Genomic DNA, 19,304 nt, shown 5'->3' on the forward strand with positions numbered 1-19,304 from the left:
GTATACTGAGGCAGTACATGTAACAGGTGACCGCGACCACTGGAGAAATATCATTATTCAGACTATTGTTACGATAATTATCCTGGCCTAAAATAACCGTAAATATTATGACTAATGCTGTTCTGTTTTAGATTTTACGAGAGTATTCGATTAGCCGGCAGAAATTTACCTGAAGGGACCTTCCAGAAACGGTCGAGCCGATGTAAAAATACCCGTTTGCCTTACCGTTATAATTTCGCCGCTAATCGAGAAGGCTGTTCGATGATTCTAGCGTAAAGGCAATGGCATATATAACAGGACATTTTATTTGGAAGGGACAGTTAATTCTCAAGACGCGCTCGCGAATTTGTTACGTACGGATATATATAAATTATTGTCAGATAAGTTAATATAAATAAAGAAATAAATTAAATCCGTAAGTGTTATAAATATTGAACCTTTTAATAAATTCACAACAAATGGTGTCAGAAGTGGGATCGAACATAAATTAGACTTATAATAATAATACAAGTGAATAAAAAATAAATTGTGAAAATGACGACGATTTATGAGCTCACAGTTACGGATTTAAGAAGGCATCTTGAAGATAGGGAATTAGCTTCTACCGGGAAAAAGGCTGAGTTAGTCCAATGACTAAAGAACGCTTTGCTAGAAGAAGGTCTAGATCCAGAGACGTATATATTTGAAGATGCTGTCCTCACATCGATTTCGAAAGTTTCCGGCGACATCGCATCATTAGAGAACAAAGTTTCCGGTGACATCGCATCATTGGAGAACAAAGTTTCTGGCGATATTTCGAAACGTTCCGGCGACATCGCCTCATTAGAAAACAAAGTTTCTAACGAGATTTCTTCTCTGGAAAGTAAAGTTTCTGCTAACATCTCTAAAGTAACTTCTGAGATGTCTGCCCTCGACGATAGAATGTCTTCGCTAAAAAAACAAGTTGCTGCCGATATGTCGGCCTTCGAAGAAAAGATTAAAGATATAGAAAGGAAGATGGAGGAAACCGGGACAGCAGAGAGAGGAAACAATCCAATTACAGTGGAGACAAAAGAAGACGAGACGAAATGTAAGTTGGAAACACGACCGAAATTTGAAGGAAGTGGAGGTTCTGTCCATGTGAAAGTCCCAACTTTCGACGGAAAATCATCATGGAACAACTATATGAAACAGTTCGAATCAGCCGCAAGAGCAAATGGATGGTCTGAAAAAGAAAAGGCTGTAAACCTGACTATCGCTCTTCGAGGAGATGCCTTAGATGTGCTTCAGACCATAGCCGTAGAGGAGACCGATGATTTCGAACAACTGAAGAAGAGGTTAAATATGCGATATGGCCACGAACATTTGGAGCATGTATATCAGTCACAGCTTAAAAATCGTAGACAGAAGAAAGATGAGGCTCTTCAAGAATATGAGGTAGATATTGCCAGATTAGTACGATATGCTTATCCAACAGCTCCCGAAGACATGATGGAAAAATTGGCCGTTCAAACGTTTATTGATGGTCTTCGTGATCATGAAATGCAGAGAACACTACGATTAGCTCGTCACAAGACGCTGGTTGATGTCTTATCCGCCGCCCTCGAATACGAGTCAGCTACGCAGGCCTCTGGAGGATACAGTAAAGTTAGGACTGTAAAAGAGGAAGGAGATGAAGATAAACTTGACCAGCTCGTTAATATGATGAAAATTTTTACATGCAAGAAAACGAAGACCATAAAATCAAGAAACTCACCATCAGGAAAACCAGAACGAGTTGGCTTTAGGGGAGCAGCTTCGACCCGGAACTTTTCCAAAGACCCTCTTATACTAATAGCTTCTTTGAAATGTCGTGAAGATAGTGTATATGTAGATGGAGAAATAAATGGTAAAAGACATACGTTGTTGGTGGATACCGGAGCGACCAGAACCATTATACGTCCAACAGTTATAAACAGCCGAAAGAAACTGTTACCAACGAGGTTGCGACTTCGGACCGCTACAGGTGAAAATGCCAACATTCATGGAGAAATCCAGGTACAATTGGGAATTGGAGCAGAAAAGTTTGTCCATACTGTTATAGTTGCTGACATCGAAGAGGATGTTATATTAGGAATGGACGTAATGAATATGCATGGATTCCAATTGGATTTTAAGAATAAGGTAATCAAAGTTGGCAACGAGGAGGTATTTCTTCATCCACATAATGACAACACCGTGCAAGCAGCCATTACAGAAGATACAGTCGTGCCTGCGAGAAGCGAAACGATCATAGTAGCGCGACTACAGGGAATTGTAGACGAAGGGACACCTGTTATGATGGAGCCTTGGAACCACGACGATGAGGTTGGCCGTGGAATCATAATTGGAAAGGAATTGGTGACTTCGGCTAAAGAAATTCCTGTGAGACTTATCAATGTCAACGACTACCCAGTGACCATCAAGAAAGAGACAAAGGTAGGAACTTGTGTACCTGTGACATCCATAATCCGTCAGGCGACAACATCTGATAATTCCAACGACAAATTCGACCAAATGGTTGCAGTTGCAGGACAGTCTCTAAATCAGATGGAGAAAAGGAAATTAAGGGAATTTCTTCGGCAGTATCGTGATATTTTCGTACCGAAAGGAGGAAAGACGGGAAGAACTACCGTTGTTAAGCATAAAATTGATACTGGTAATGCTAAGCCAATTCGTCCAACAGCTCGACGATTACCACAGGCGAAGAGAGAGGAAGCTGAAACGATTGTTCAGGAAATGAAGAAAGACGGGGTGATAGAACCTTCTACGAGCCCATGGGTCTCTCCGGTGGTCCTGGTTAAAAAGAAAGACGGAACGACGAGGTTCTGTGTGGATTACCGTTTGCTGAACAACGTTACCAAGAAAGATAGTTATCCTCTGCCTCGGATCGATGACACATTGGACACATTGGCTGGAAGTAAATTGTTTTCTACTTTAGATTTGAAGTCTGGATACTGGCAGGTAGAAATGGACCCAGTCGATAAAGAAAAGACAGCCTTCACCACAGGATCTGGATTGTGGCAATTCAACGTTATGCCATTTGGACTTTGTAATGCTCCTGCGACATTTGAGAGGCTTATGGAAAATGTGTTGAGAGGGTTATCTTGGAAAACATGCCTGGTTTATTTAGATGACATAATCGTCTTGGGGGAGACATTCGAAGATCATTTGAGGAATTTAGAAAACGTTTTTAATCGACTTAAAGCTGCCCAATTGATCCTAAACCCCAAGAAGTGCCAGCTATTTCAAGGTAAAGTCAATTATCTGAGAAGTTTTCTTGGACTATGTACTTACTACCGGAGGTTTATTAAGAAGTTTGCAGATATCGCTAAGCCATTAACGCGACTTACAGAGGAAGCAAGAGAATACCGCTGGGATACAGACTGCCAAAATGCCTTTGAGACCTTAAAAAAACATCTAATAACAGCACCAATTTTAGGGTATCCACTGCCAGAAGGAGAGTTCATCTTAGATACGGATGCAAGTAATGTGGGAATTGGAGGAGTGCTGTCTCAGATTCAAGGAGGACAGGAACGAGTCCTCGGATATTTTAGTAAAGTTCTTTCAAAACCTGAGCGGAATTATTGCGTCACGAGAAGAGAACTTCTAGCAGTAGTTAAATCAGTAGAGCACTTCTATCAATACCTCTATGGCAGAAAGTTTCTAATCCGAACCGACCATGCCGCCCTTAAGTGGTTGATGCAGTTTAAGAATCCAGAGGGTCAGATAGCCAGGTGGATCGAACGACTCCAAGAATACGATTTTAAGATTGAGCACCGGGCCGGAGTTAGCCACAGAAACGCTGATTCTCTTTCCAGAAGGCCATGCCCAGCAGAGTGTTCCCACTGCAACAAAACGGAATCCAAGGAAGCAGCAGTGCTAAGAACGACGATTGTCAACGACGACTGGACGCCTACTAAGATAAGGGCAGAACAAGAGAGAGATCCAGTTATACAGAAAATCCAAAAATGGAAAGAGGAAAACCGTCGACCACCTTGGCAGGAAATATCAAACCTATGCTCAGTAGTTAAGACGTATTGGGCCCAGTGGGACTCATTTATCATCGAAGATGGCTTGCTCAAACGAGTCCTGGAAAATGATGACGGTTCAGAGAAGAGAAGACAGTTGGTGATCCCAAAGAGCAGAATAGCCGAAGTACTTCGTCAGTTACACGACAGTCCATCGGGAGGGCATTTTGGTGTAAGGAAAACCCTTCAGCGAATTCGGGAACGGTTTTATTGGATGAACAGTTCCGACGATGTAAAAGACTGGTGTAAGAAATGTACTATTTGTGCCACGAGTAACGGGCCTTACCGAAAAAGGAGAGCTCCTATGAGACAATATAATGTTGGAAGCCCGTTTGAAAGAATAGCTTTGGACATCGCTGGGCCATTTCCAGAAAGTGAAAATGGAGGCAAATGCATGCTGGTAGTAATGGATTACTTCACTAAGTGGGTCGAGATTTACGCACTTCCCGACCAGAAGGCCGCCACCGTTGCAGATAAGTTGATCCAAGAATATATCAGCCGATTTGGAGTGCCTTTGGAGATACATAGTGACCAAGGCAGGAACTTCGAAAGCGATCTATTCCAAGGAATATGTGATAGACTAGGCATGAAGAAAACAAGAACTACCGCGTATCATCCGCAATCGGATGGTATGGTAGAACGAATGAATAGGACAGTTGGCAAGTATTTGACAAAGATGGTGTCCGATCATCAGCGAGACTGGAACCAATACCTTCCGTTCTTCACAATGGCCTACAGATCTGCTGTTAACGAATCAACAGGCCAGACACCAGCCAAAGTCCTATTCGGACGCGAAATGCGACTACCTTGTGATCTCGAGTTTGGATGTAAACCTGGAGAAGATGTAGCAGGTAAAGATTATGTGATCGAATTACGAAGAAGAATGGACGATGTACATGAGTTGGTCCGTTCCCACCTTCAGATCGCTAGCGACCGAATGAAGAAACGGTACGATACACAAGCCGAAAAGGGTTGCTTTAAGAAGAACGACAAAGTATGGCTGTATAATCCCAAGAAGCGAAAAGGTTGTTCTCCCAAATTGCAGCAGTTTTGGGAAGGTCCATATCTCATCATGCAGAATATCAACGATGTCATCTACCGAATAAGCAAGATTCCGAGGGGAAAGCCGATGATAGTACACCATAACCGGCTGGCGTCTTTCGAAGGTGACCACGACGTAGATGAAGAAGTGGAAGTAAACCAAGTCCAAGACGTGTCTGACCTCACGTTTGAGGAATTCATGGGTGCCTATGGAGGTACCGGTAAAGCAAGACATGGTGTTACCACTGAAGAAAAGCAAGATCTACTCGCGCTCCCCGATGACTACTCGCTGGCCCTTACCATCCCGGCCAGTATCAAAGACGCACCAGGGTTGGCATCCGTCTTTCGAAGGAAGTTTGTCGAGTTGCAGAACTTCAATGCCAGGTGCCAGCTCCCGGTAAAACCTTGAAACTCCAAGATGCATCACGTTACCTTTTCTACCTGGTAACAAAAGACACTGCCCGTGACCAACCTACCTACCGAGATGTGTGGGAACCCTTACTTCAATTGAGAGAGCACGTACTAGAGTCCGACGTGCAAAAGTTAGCCATGCCAAAGTTGGAGTGCCGCCAATTAGATTGGAGGGTTATCCGAAATATGGTGGAGGAGATCTTTAAAGACACCGAAGTCCAGGTGTTAGTCTGTTGCAATCCGCATAGTTACTGGTGCGGAGAGAAAACCGTCCCTTGTCATTTTTATACAACTGGAAGTTGTAAAAGAGGGTCCAGTTGCCGATACCAGCATACAGTTCCGGTTCCAGTCCCGACAAGGTTCCAGGAGGAACCATCTTTTAAGAGGGGGGCAATGTTACGATAATTATCCTGGCCTAAAATAACCGTAAATATTATGACTAATGCTGTTCTGTTTTAGATTTTACGAGAGTATTCGATTAGCCGGCAGAAATTTACCTGAAGGGACCTTCCAGAAACGGTCGAGCCGATGTAAAAATACCCGTTTGCCTTACCGTTATAATTTCGCCGCTAATCGAGAAGGCTGTTCGATGATTCTAGCGTAAAGGCAATGGCATATATAACAGGACATTTTATTTGGAAGGGACAGTTAATTCTCAAGACGCGCTCGCGAATTTGTTACGTACGGATATATATATAAATTATTGTCAGATAAGTTAATATAAATAAAGAAATAAATTAAATCCGTAAGTGTTATAAATATTGAACCTTTTAATAAATTCACAACACTATCCAAGCTTCTGAAGATCAATGATGAACTACAACACATCTGCCAAGATATTAATGACTCACTAATAGCTCATAAGAGCTATGCTGTAGTGACATATGTAATGTATTCGTCAGTAGTGTTGCAGATAGAATTAAGTGGACATCATTCACATAAAGACATTTTATACAGTACAGTGGTTTTTTTGTCTGCACAGTTCATTTCAATAACCTGGAAAACAATTTTACAATTATTAAGAAAGCGATAATATGGAGAGATATTTCTAAATAGTTTAGTAAACTATACATGTAACAAAGCATTTAAAAATTTATAAAGTAAAACTTATAAACATAAGTTGACAAAAAAACTATTTTATTATCATCAGTGATATTAAAATATTTATTATTTACTACTGAGTAATAAGACTTGGTGTTAATATACCAATTTTAATATTTACCAAAGTATAAAATGCTTACACTTTCTTTATTTTTAGTGTTATCCACCAAATGTACAGCTCAGGAATTAGTTAAAATATTAAATGAACTATTTGCAAGATTTGATAAACTGGCAACTGTAAGTATTATTGATGTAACTTATATAAATAAAGAGCAAAAAGAACCATGTGTTGATCATTTACAAATATTGTTATTCAAAGAATATGTAACTTAAGAAAATATTAAATATTATACTAGATATGCAATTAGGTATTGCAAATATAGATTCATGCATTACTTGTTATAAATTATTCTTAAATTAAGCATAAAAACTCTAAGATTTCGATTTCAAACAAATTTTATCACTTTTTCTTTATATATTTTATAAGCTTAGACGTGATCAATACTATAATAGGTTTTTATTTTTCTCTATTTACAGAATATTATTATTAATCATAACTGATTAAGTCTTATAATTTTAGATTGGTCCTTCTAATAATCCTCAAAATTGATGTATGATATTTTTTTTTCACTGTCACTTAATTAAAGCACCATTTTGAATGATTTTCTCGTTTTGAGCCTTTTATTAGGTCTTCTATTATTATCTCTACAGTCCAATTCGAGCAGTAGCTTCACTCAGCAAACCTCTCCACTTGTTACGGTGTATAGCCGTTCTCCTTCACGATCAATTGATAAACCAAAATATCCTCTCATGGCTTTTTCGATCTGCCAATAGGTCCCTTCCCCTACATTCTTGCATTTATCAGTTTTCTTGAAAGCCTGTATTTTTCATCCCAAATACATGGCCTGACCATTTAAGACGTTGTAGGTGAACATATTGAGATGCAGTTGGTTCTTTATAAATTTCAGAATTGTATCTGATTCGCTACCTGTTGTTCTCATTTAAAGTATACTAAACAGATCTAGGACCCTTAATAACAGGTAAGGGGCCAGGACCCCAATCTGTTATTGTTGAGATTTCTGACAATATAGTTTTTGCCTTCTACTTTCAGTCGTCTTTTCTTCTATCGATATGTGTATGTCAGCGATCTATCTATTGTCAGACTCACCAAATAGAGTATTGTTTTTGTAAACATTTTAGAGGACATTCTGAGTCTAACCATTAATTTAAAGAAGACTCTAATAGACGTCAAACTATCAATTTCGTTAGAGCCTTTGCAGTGTTTGTGTTCACACCAAGTGTATGAAAAAGTATTCGGGTTTACATAAATCAGAATCATATTTCTTAGGACTGGTGTCTTTTTTCCTTATTTTTTTATGTTCAGTATTTTGTTAAATTTGAGTTGACAAACTTTTAATTTGTCCGGAATAACAGGTCTAAGCGTAGCTTTTTTTACAAAATAAATAATACTTATGCCTGTTCGTGAGGTATGTTCTAAATTTTGTCGACTTCTTTTTGGTGGTGCTATTTGACATTACTTTACGATGAAGATTTCGTAAAACATTTTTTTTTGATTTGCATACATGCTGTGGAAGTAATTTACATCTCTCTTGGTGAGTGGTATACATTTTATGTTTTTATTGTTGTGGTCACAATTTGGATAAGCTGGAGGAACTTGCGATGGATACCTAAAACAAATCAAAATAATGTCATTTACGTCCCCATAAAAATGCGTACCTAAAACGGTTTAAATACAGGTAAAAATAATATAAATACAATTATAGTAAAAACAAACCTAAGTAAAGTTTGGTTAGTTTGAAGTGGTTAGGTTAGACCTAAAGATAGGTCTACTTATATAGAAGCAAGAACTTACCTCTCTCTCTTTTGCTTATTTTCTGTCCAGTTTTCATTCATTATAAAATAAAATCATTAAAAGGAACTTGCAACACTCTTTAAAATAACAGGTTAACATCTACGTTAACTATTGCTGAGCCAATAACTGCCAATACACAATAGGGACTATAAGTCAAGTAATATTTTGAATAAAAAATTTAAAGTTGTGCACCTAAGACATTGCTATGTACAAACATTAAAGTGAATAAGGTTGATTTGGAGCAACTCTCAAATGACTAACGGAGAAAAGACGGAAGTAGACTGCTTTTGGAATCATGTTATCATGCACGTTGCGTTTCCAACACGTAGCGTTTACTTTCCGAAAAATATAATTTAAATGGTTTTAAATATGAACAATTCACACTATCTGGAACGTATCGTATCAGACACCTAACGTTTCCGTTTAGTATATTCGAAAACAATATTTTACGGATGCCGACCGCTACGGAACGAGTCGAAACCTGTTGGTACGGATAATGTGAATTAGAAGTCCGTTGTTTTTTCCTCGTCGTTTATTTAGGTATTTGATTGTTTTTGATACAGAGCATTTAAAAAAATAATTTTCGAGGCTATTTTGTCATTTATGCATGTGTTTTCATTGCTTTGTGACAATTAAATACAGAAGTAATAAACACTAAGGTGTAATTATATTTAAAATATATTCAAACTGAATCCTATTTATTCTAAAATATCCATAATATTTTTCATCGTCATCAAATAATTCTTCACAAAGCGAGAACAAATCTTCACCGCACCAAACTGAAACGTTCTATGTACGAAAATCTGAACGCGCAGTCTGATTGCTGGACTGAAAACGCTACGTGCCGGAAATTGTACGTGCATGATAATATGCCACGACCTTTAAAGTAAAATCTTTAACATCGACCTCATATTGCTTTAATTTTAATTTTTAATACATTATAATATGAAATCTAAAGGTTCTTACACCTTTACTAGTGGCTAATTTCAATTGTTAACTATGTTTATACTAATGATAAACTGATCAAGATCTAAGACAAAAAACGTACTGAAATTTGAATCCGTTTGGAAAATTTTCAATTTTTTATACAAATAATTTTTAAATATAATATCACTTTACACTAGCATTTTTTATTTAATTGTAAGTTTTTTAAATATTTGGTATACAGTCAACCACGGGGGTTTCCCCTTTTATTAGTTTTTTAATACTTGTGTTACACTTATGTTAATATTTTTTGCACTTCTAGGAAAACTACTGTCTGCGAATAAAATTATTAGGAGACTGTTACTACTGTGTGTCAGGACTACCAACTCCTAGATCAGACCACGCACATTGTTGTGTTGAGATGGGCCTTCATATGATTAAAGCAATTAAAGACACGAGGCAAAAAACTCAGGTAAGTTTCAATGTTTTTTCATGGATTTTAAAAATTATATCGTATACAAAATATATTCACCAAAAACTTTGCATCGTTAAAAAATCTTGAAAATAAACATTACCCCATCTAATAATAAGATGTTAAAGTAGTATAATAACTTCCTTTGTTTTTTTTTGTGAAACATCGTATTGTATTATTTATTTTTGCAAAGTTGAGTACTCTTACCCGTATTCTTTAACTTATACTTGGAAGAGATAAAATATTAATTGTACTACAACCGTTAACGGCAAACCAATCAACAATATTAGATTTGCGATGACACTATTCTAATCTAGGAGACTATCCAAGACTTACAACCACTACCGGATCGTATAATAGATGCCAGAAAAGAAAGTGGATTAACACTGAATGGTAAAAAACGAAAGTTTTGACAAATGCAAAAACACAACCTCAAGAAGAAGTAATATATATATATATATAAGAGTAGTACCGGTGGAAGAAGTTAACAAATACAAATTTATAATAAAAATAACGATTGTTTAGAAGAAACAAGGATACGCATTGGATAAACCAGAGCAGTATTTAATATTATGGGAAAAGTGCTACGCAGTAGTGACCTTAGATTACAACTGAAAGTAAGAATACGATGCCTATATTATATATTTTTAGTGTTGCATTCTGAAATAGAAGTCTGAATCTTAAGAAGGAAAATTAGTGATAGGCTAGAAGCATTTGTGGTGTATTCAATAAATATTAATTATTTATTTAATTATATTGAAATTAATAATAAAAAAATTAACTGAATAGTGAAGTGAAGAGTTTATATATTTAACTACATAACAAATACAAATATTCTTTGTAGCAAGTCAAAAAAATACATAGTATCTAAAAACGGAATATAAAACGTAACTTAAATATTATATATATATTTAAACACAAACTTAGTAATTCTCTAGTAACTGTACCAATAATTTTATTACATTCCTAAATATCAGTATTGCAATAACTGACTACATACCATCAATTACATTTTATAGATCAATTTATCGTGTTCCTGATTCTTTCTCAATTCTGTACTATTAATTCCATCTTTCCAATTTATAATATGGATAATAGTGTCATAGTAATTGTTTATTTTAACCGACTCACTAAAAATTGTACAATGGGAATTCACTCTATAAAATATTGCGGTTACCATAACTCCTAAATAAAATCAAACAAATATGTCATTTATTTAGATATGCTATTAAGTAAGTATTAAAATGTTCACTTTGTTTACACATAATAATTAATGATTTTAATAAATTTACAGTTTTCTCCTGAAGAAGTCACAAAATCGTGACGAAATATTGAGATTGAACAAATAGAGTTTTATTTCCTGACCGATTGCTGATACTATAAATCAATATATATATATATATATATATATATATATCACAAACAAGCGTATATATTATACAGCAAAAGATTTATAGCAAAGTTACAGTAAGCAGTTCAGTGGATGTTCTGCAATGAGTCATATATTCTTCTGAGCAGTAGAAACAATGTTTCAGAAGATACTTTTAATAACTTTTTCGAAACTATTACAGCTTAGCTGTTTAATACTTTTTAGTAAAATATTGTAATAGTTATAATTAAGGCAATTTTTATCTGAAAGACCTACTTTACAACGATTTGTTAGTAGGTAGTGACAGTTTCGCGTATTGTGAACGTAACAGACTGCTTTATTAAATGGGTCCGTTTTTTGTGAATTTTAGTTAGATCTTGAAATATTAACGGAGTAGGTAGCAGCATAATTTTGAATTTGATAAAGAAAGGTCGACAGCGTTCCAGATAACTAACCTCTGCTAAATTCCTGATAGCTTTCCTTTGCATTCTAAAAATTTGATGTTGAATTGCCTCATATGAATAAGCCATAATTTAGGTGAGAGTGGCCTAAAGAAAAATATGTAATTTTTATTTTTTCAAATTTGACGACCCTTGCTATTTAGCGAATAACAAATAATGAACTTGATAGCTTTTTCTTTAGTTGTGATATATGAGCCGACCAGTCCAATCGATTATCTATAGTTATTTCCAATTTTTTAATGGTCTCTTTGTTATCTGAATCATTGTGTAAATTACTTGCAGATATAATAAAATTTTGCGGTTTATCAGAGTAAATTTTTAGTTTGTTTGCGGCAAACCGTGTGCTAGATTTATGCTCGTTTTTAAATCATGATTGTTTTTTCCTAATATAACGTATGTCGTACCATCTGTGAATTGTATGGATTTGTACGGAGATATGAATTTAGGCAAATCGTTGACATATAGTCATTAATATAATAATAAACAAAAGAGGTCCTAAAACCGAACCTTGTGGGATTCCATGTTTTACTAATAAAAATCGGAGAGATGACCGTTAGACACTACCGCCTGGTGTCTGCCATATAGATAAGAAGTTATAAGCTGAAGAGGGATACCTTTGATTCCATAGTAAATTAAATTGTGGAGCAAAATGTCGTGTGAAACGCAGTCAAAAGCATTCGACAAGTCGCAAAGAGAAATTGTTATGCGATTGCCGCGTTCAAGCCCCTTAATCACCTCGGCACTACATTAAATACCGCGTTCGTAGTAAAACGAGCACTTCTTCCATCCATATTGTGAGTTGCTAAAGTAATTATTTGACTTAAAATAGGAATAAAATTATTGTTTGATAACCTTTTCAATCACTTTCCCAAAAGTAGAAACAATGTTTGTGGGTCTGTAATTATCAGTTTTTAAGGAATCACCTTTTTTTGTAGATAGGTAGTACTTTTGAGTATTTAAGTATTTCTGGAAGTACTCCAGTTGATAGAATTAAATTAATAAGATGAGTAAAAGGTGTTAAAACTATTTGGAAAGTTTCTCTTAAATTTTGCTATTAATTTAGCCCTACAATTAGAATTACATAGGCCTCTTCTTCCACAACGGGACGAACAACAAGGACTTGCTCGGAGAAGGAAAATTTCTATAATTGAAGAGGACATTGACAATAATAGTGGAAAATATGTGGTCTGCCCCATTTCCATATACTTTGTTGTTGCTCATTAATAATCAGTACATACTGTTTAGCCTTTATTTCAAATAGTTTAAAAATCCTCAGCAGTTCTTTAGTTCTTGCCATTAACACCACATCATTCGCAAAGCCCAGGACCTGGCTTCCGTTGTCATAAATCATAGCTTTCGATCGGATTTTACTTTCTGATTATTGCCCCCTCAAGAAATTAAAGAGTATTGTGGACAGCGGTTCTTCCTGCTTTAGTCTCTTTCTTATTTTAAATTTTCCTGATAGGCTTCCTTATATCCTTACTCTATTGTCGGAAATTCCAAGTACTCTTAGGGCATGGTAGAAATATGCCTTCTTATCACAGAATCGCAAGCTTGATTAAAATTTATAAAGATGAGGTTTAGCTTTAACTGTTGCTCGTACGTACCGCAATGAATCATTTTTGACACGAATGTTTGATCTACGGTGAATCTGCCCTTTTTGAATCCTTCCCTGTATTAACCAACCTGCTTGATTAAGTACCTTTTCAGTCTGCTTCTTATGACTCTGGCGATTACCTTATATATTACATCAAAAAGAGTGATACCCCTGTAGTTTTCGCATACTTTTTTGCCTCCTGGTAGAAGTTTCTCACAATTTTATTGATATAACGTTTGTTAATCTCTGGCAGCTTTTCATCCATATGCTCCATTTTCTTCCTTCTACACAATGTTTGGCGTCTCTTCTCTCTGCTTCATAATCATTTCTATTTTCGTCACTTGGTTTGTCCATATATTTTACTCTTGTCTCATTTCGTATGTTAATGCTTTTATTGCAATAGGCATTAAACCGTTCTTTATCTCCCCCCTTCTTTACTTAACCTAATCGCTGTTGAGCTGCGTCTTTCATAGCTTCTATTATTCTCCACTCCATTTCGATTTCACCTTGATTTTCGCTTTGAAGTTGTTTTGCTGTCACGTCTGCCTGGAAGTTGGCAGCGCTGCCTTTGTTCCTTAGTTTGGCAACGTCATATTTTTTACAAGATTATTCTCTGTTCTCTGACCTTTGGGATAGTTTCTTTTGATTTCGTGATCATTAGTATGTAATTGGAATGCGTGTCATCCTCTCTATACCTTCTAACATCTGTTATTAATTCCGCATACTTGCTTTCCACTAGGACGTGGTGGATTTGGTTGAGTGTTCTACCATCTAAAGTGATCCATATTTCTTTGTTCAAATGGGAGATTTATTCTTCTTTAAATAAAGGATAACCATCATTGATTTTTTTTTGAGCCCACCGCTGATTATACACCTCCCGTAAATAATTTTATTGCATCCGATCTTGAGCACCTTGAATCCAGTTATGCTGGATGAGGTTTATGTCGCATGATGTTTAAATAATGTTAATAATAGTTGAAATGATTATCAGTGGTTTACTTTTAGTTGATCTGCTGATAAGCCAGACCATTGACAAAAATTTCAGAAGCACTAGTATTTCTGACTACCAATCCTTCTTTTTTTTTCATCGTTCCATGAAGAAAAAAGACGATGTTAAATAGTGTAGGGCCTAGGACTTTCCCTTGACCTAAATCCCCATTTACTGTAATAAACTCTGACTCTATTCCTTTTATGTCTGTATATATACATAACGGCTTTTCTGAGTTTGGTATTCACACCTTTCTTTTTTAAGCATATGTCTTTCATCTTCTTTAGAGTACTATCAAATGATTTTTCTAAATGAATAAATGCTTGGTATAACTCAGTGGTTCTGTATATAACTGAGAACATACTCAATAGTATTCCTTAGGATCTACTAGTTCATCCGCAAACTGCACTTTGATCACTGTGCTTTGTTTTTCATTTCACTAACTTAAACAAGTAGTATTCCTTAGAATTGTTTTTTTAAAAAGATTAGCATATAAGGTCACTGTACTGTACTTTCGTTTTACTAGCTCAAAAGGCTTATTCCTTTTAAGTCATATAATCAGATCCACGTTGTCAAGGAGCGGGATGGCCACGCCATAAACATGCTAAAAAAGTCATTGTCGTGACCTTTTACTAATGGTCTCATTAGTAATGCCCATTTCCAAGTTTCTATGGAGGTCGCTGTTCCTCTAATGCCAAGGAGCATTGAAAATAACAATTTTTAAATTAGTCCTACTGGCACAACTCTACGCCATACGTCTGTACTAGTTTTATTATTTGTTTATACAAAAGAATTTAATTGTAGATTCACAATGTTAATGATCTTTTTAACATCAAGTACATTTTTTTATACTAAATGCTGAATTCTTCTTTTTTCGTTTTGATATGAGCTCTTCAGCGTAGCCTAACTTTTATAATACTCAAATATTTTGCTGTATTGTATGGTATTTTAACATAATTTATACTAACAGGGATGGGTTGACTCTTCTTTTTTGTAAAATTGATGTGTTGATTCGCCAGGATTTAGACTATTTGTTAATTTTGTTAATATATAATTGCAGTTTCCATATTGCTTCTGCATGATCTTAACCTACAACCATTAAAGCAGTATCGTTGTTGAAGGGGGCTATTGTATTATGAACTAAATACTAAAATGTGTCTAGTGTATAAAATGTATAGGTTTGGTTCCAATACACTACCTTAACGTACTCCTTCCTTAATTTCTTTGAGTTCTGAGTTGGCTTCTTTACTTTTAACCCTAAAAGCTTTCTCTCAAGTATGTCATTTCAATGTACATCTATACTTTCTCGGCAAAACCTTTCTTAATTTGTAAGTTCCTCAAGCTTGCGCCACGTCAAGAAAGACATCGCACAGACTTTATTTTCTTTCAATGCTCTGTTTATTATGTTCTGATATTCTATGGACTATGGATGTATAGTGGTCCATCTTTGTAAAAACCAAATTGGTGCGCCGGTATTATATTATCGCACATCACACAAATAGTTTAACCCTTTGCGGTCGAACACAATGACGAATAAAGTGTCGTATAAGTCGTTGGCATATATTACATGCCTACTGAACTACGTGTCACTGTTTAACACATGAAAGTGCACTGAGATCGTCGTGGCCGTTTAATCTCTCGAGCAGGGAGACATGTAGTCCCTAAAGTAATTTAAAAGTTTATCCATTGTCATCGACCTAGAGTCAAAACATAAATAAAATGTAACATTCGGAATGATGTAAACCCATATAGCAGGTCACGCATTTAACTTTATTGTTAGCTACAATTACACAAGGCACTGAGGATGATCTGTTCAGATCGAAAACGTTATGCCAGTATTTAAATTTTGACGACACTTTTCATAAAGTTTTAACTATATGGTTTTATACCACAATACAAGTGTGAAGTGTTTTAACTTCTGTGTTTTTTTTTTATAAACGATGGTATACAGCCAACTACGGGGTTTTTCCCATTAATTTTAATCCAATATTTGTAACAACATTATTTAAAATTCCTCTCTTTTTTCCTATTTATTCTAAAGAATTCATATTTGTTAGAACTGAACAAAACATCTTAAACAAGCTATAATTGAATTTTAAAATTGAATAATGTGTTAGTTAAACTCTCATTTGGCTTAAATAATGTCATGTTTTTTATAATACAATTTATTGTTAAATTTTATTAGCATATTTTAAACGCAAACGTAAATTAAATTTAAGTTGAACTTTATTACAAACTAGTGTATATATTCTGTATAAAAAGTAACAACCTATTTTTCAGTTATAGTCTTGCAATGCATGATATTTTTGAAAACAATTGCCGGGGTGTAAAGCAGGACATCCTAGGCATACCTTACAGAAATAAATAGACGAAAAACTTTTAAATTTCAGTTGATTATCCTCCCATGGTTCCCAAAAATCAACATCTTCTGTAACGGTTATATTTTCAGCTGAACCATCCGATTCTAAAATTTCCTTAAGAAGCATCTCATCTTCAAACAAGTCTCAATAGAGTCGTCACCTCAGTCAGATACTAGGACCTCTAACTCTGCCTGAGTTAAATATTTTCTTTTAGTCATGTGAAAAATACTAACACAATCTTTATAAAATCAACAGAACTCCAAATAAACACTTCTCTTTAATTAAAATGACAGCATGCATAGCACGCGCAAGGTCAAATATAAAGGCATTGAAAACAATTAACAGGATTTGCCAAAAAACCGATATGGGTATTCTCAACCAAAATCTACTGAATAGTTCAAATATCTCTTTAAAATTTTCATCTATTGAATGATTAGACTTTATATTTACGGCATGATAGAGATGCCAACGACTAAATCCGTGTTTTGTGATTTTCATGTATCTATGACATGCCAGGTGACCAGTGGACAAAATTGTTAATTCATTTATACGAGCTGTAATGGTGTCATACATTTCATAACAATGACCTCAAAGGGTTATTAATAGAAGAAATAATCATAAAAACTATACTTACCACAACTATCAACCAAAATATTTTATGATATTCTGAAAGTATAACCAGAAGAATAAATGGAATGGAACAAATGATAGTTAAAAACAACGTATCTGGCAAAAGATCTGGAGGAAGATCTCCAGCACAAAGGTTAGACCAAATAAAAGACTTTATCGTCATTCTGACTTTACAACCCTGCGTGAGGTCTGGTCTCCTCAAGAATTTCTCTTCAGTTTTCCCTATCTATGGCCTTCCTATGCTCTCCTTCAAGCCATCCTGCAAGAAAAAATATTTGGAAAACGAGGTCCAGGAAGAAGAAGAGCATCTTGGTTAAAGAACTTCAGGGTCTGGATCAATACAACATCTGTGCAGCTTTTCCGCGCTGCTGCAGATAAGATAAAGATTGCCATGATGATCGCTAACATTCGTAACGGATAGGCACATCAAGAAGAAGAAGATGGGCTTCCCCCTCAAGCACATTTTCTCATATCTCTCATGTCTACATCGATGTTATCAAGCAACCTTGTGCCAGGTCTTCCTCTTCTTCTCTAACCAATGAGTCTATAAAGGAGCGTTTTTCTAGCTAGATTTTGATATTTGCATTACATGTCCTATTTGTATTTAATTTATTCATTTTTATTTTTTTTTATTTTTCTTTTGCTGTGTTGCATTATTTAGTCTTGCTTTATCAAACGGAATTCTAGAGCACTGCTAGATCCTTCTAAGTTTCTTTTTTTTTTGGCAATAAGTAGTCTAATTGATTGTTTCTTTCAATTAAAGCTGATAAATTCTACAATCTATTAATCTATTTGTTAATTTGGGGATAATGATAATACTTATGGTAATAATATTTTATTCATTGTATCTTAATGAAATGAGCCAAGAATATGTCGACAATATAGCATCGAACTATTGAATAACATCAGGAAAGACGTTTCACAAAACTGAGGATTTCCTACTTGCCATTCAGGATCAGGTTATTCTAACTAAAAACTACCTAAAATATGTTGTTAAAGATCCATAAGTCGATTGTGAGCCATATGGCTAATCTTGGAGCGCTCTTGGTTAAAGGGCCAGTATCTTAGCTGCTAAGCTACGGGCGCTTATGGCTGTAATTTAGGGGTAGCTGATTTTAAATAAATACATCGCTCAATGTAAGGACTATTGGGGACTGGTCGGAGTTCATGTTCCATGCTTTCTCGATACTTATATAATTACCAGAAATATTTCTAGTGAGAAAAAAGGCAGCCATATCTGGAATTTTATTACTATTAGTAGACCAATAGGTTGGTTTACCTGTTAAAAGTGTTTCACAATTTAACTGCGTAACTGCCTGCAGGAGTTCCTTAGATTTTTTGCCCCTATTAGCCCAGCCCTCACTGGGTGTGCTTGTTATTGGAGTCACCACCAATTATAAATATTTTTTCTTGACTAGTTCCAAAGTCTAAATAGTTATATTTTTGAAAGCCTTATTTTTAGTTTTTAAGTTTTTAAGTTAGATTAGTAAATTAAGATTGGTAAACTGAGTAGAACAACTGATATTAAACGTTTATAAATGAATTTTTATCTAGAGATATAACAGTGATCATGGGTGATTTCAATGCAAAAATTGGCGAAGGACCGTGCTTCCCTAATGTAGGACCATATGGGCTTGGTGAACGAAACGACAGAGGAGATCGCCTAATAGAATTTTGCCAGGAGCATAATGTTATAGCCGCAAATACATTTTTTAAATTACCTAAGCGACGCCTTTATACATAGAAATCACCAGCTGACAAAGACAACAAAATCGTCAAAAATCAAATTGACTACATCCTAATAAAACACAGATATCGAAACTCAATTCAGGCAGTAAAGCCATATCCAGGAGCAGATGTATCCTCTGATCACAGTCTTCTTATTCCTAGGTTTTAACTGCAACTAAAAAAGACGCAAAAAAGCCGCAACAACAATAAACTTAAAATACAGAAACTAAAGTCAGAAGAAACAAAAGAAAATCTGAAACACGAAATCAACACAAATTTAGGTAGAAACCTAAGAAATAATTGCAACGTAGAGCAGCAGTG

The 19,304-nt window shown here is 35.5% G+C and overlaps 1 protein-coding gene across 2 annotated transcripts in view; it reads left to right on the forward strand.

The window, feature by feature from the left end:
- The window catches only part of Ac78C (adenylyl cyclase 78C), a 757,610-nt gene that overhangs the window by 537,435 nt on the left and 200,871 nt on the right, over positions 1-19,304 (forward strand). For both annotated transcript variants that reach the window (XM_072525847.1, XM_072525848.1), the window contains 2 exons: positions 6,739-6,818; positions 9,701-9,850. In XM_072525847.1, the coding sequence (XP_072381948.1) occupies positions 6,739-6,818; positions 9,701-9,850 (230 nt within the window). The remainder of the gene's footprint in view (positions 1-6,738; positions 6,819-9,700; positions 9,851-19,304) is intronic.

This window comes from Diabrotica undecimpunctata, chromosome 3, assembly GCF_040954645.1.
Source record: "Diabrotica undecimpunctata isolate CICGRU chromosome 3, icDiaUnde3, whole genome shotgun sequence".
Taxonomy (NCBI): domain Eukaryota; kingdom Metazoa; phylum Arthropoda; class Insecta; order Coleoptera; family Chrysomelidae; genus Diabrotica; species Diabrotica undecimpunctata.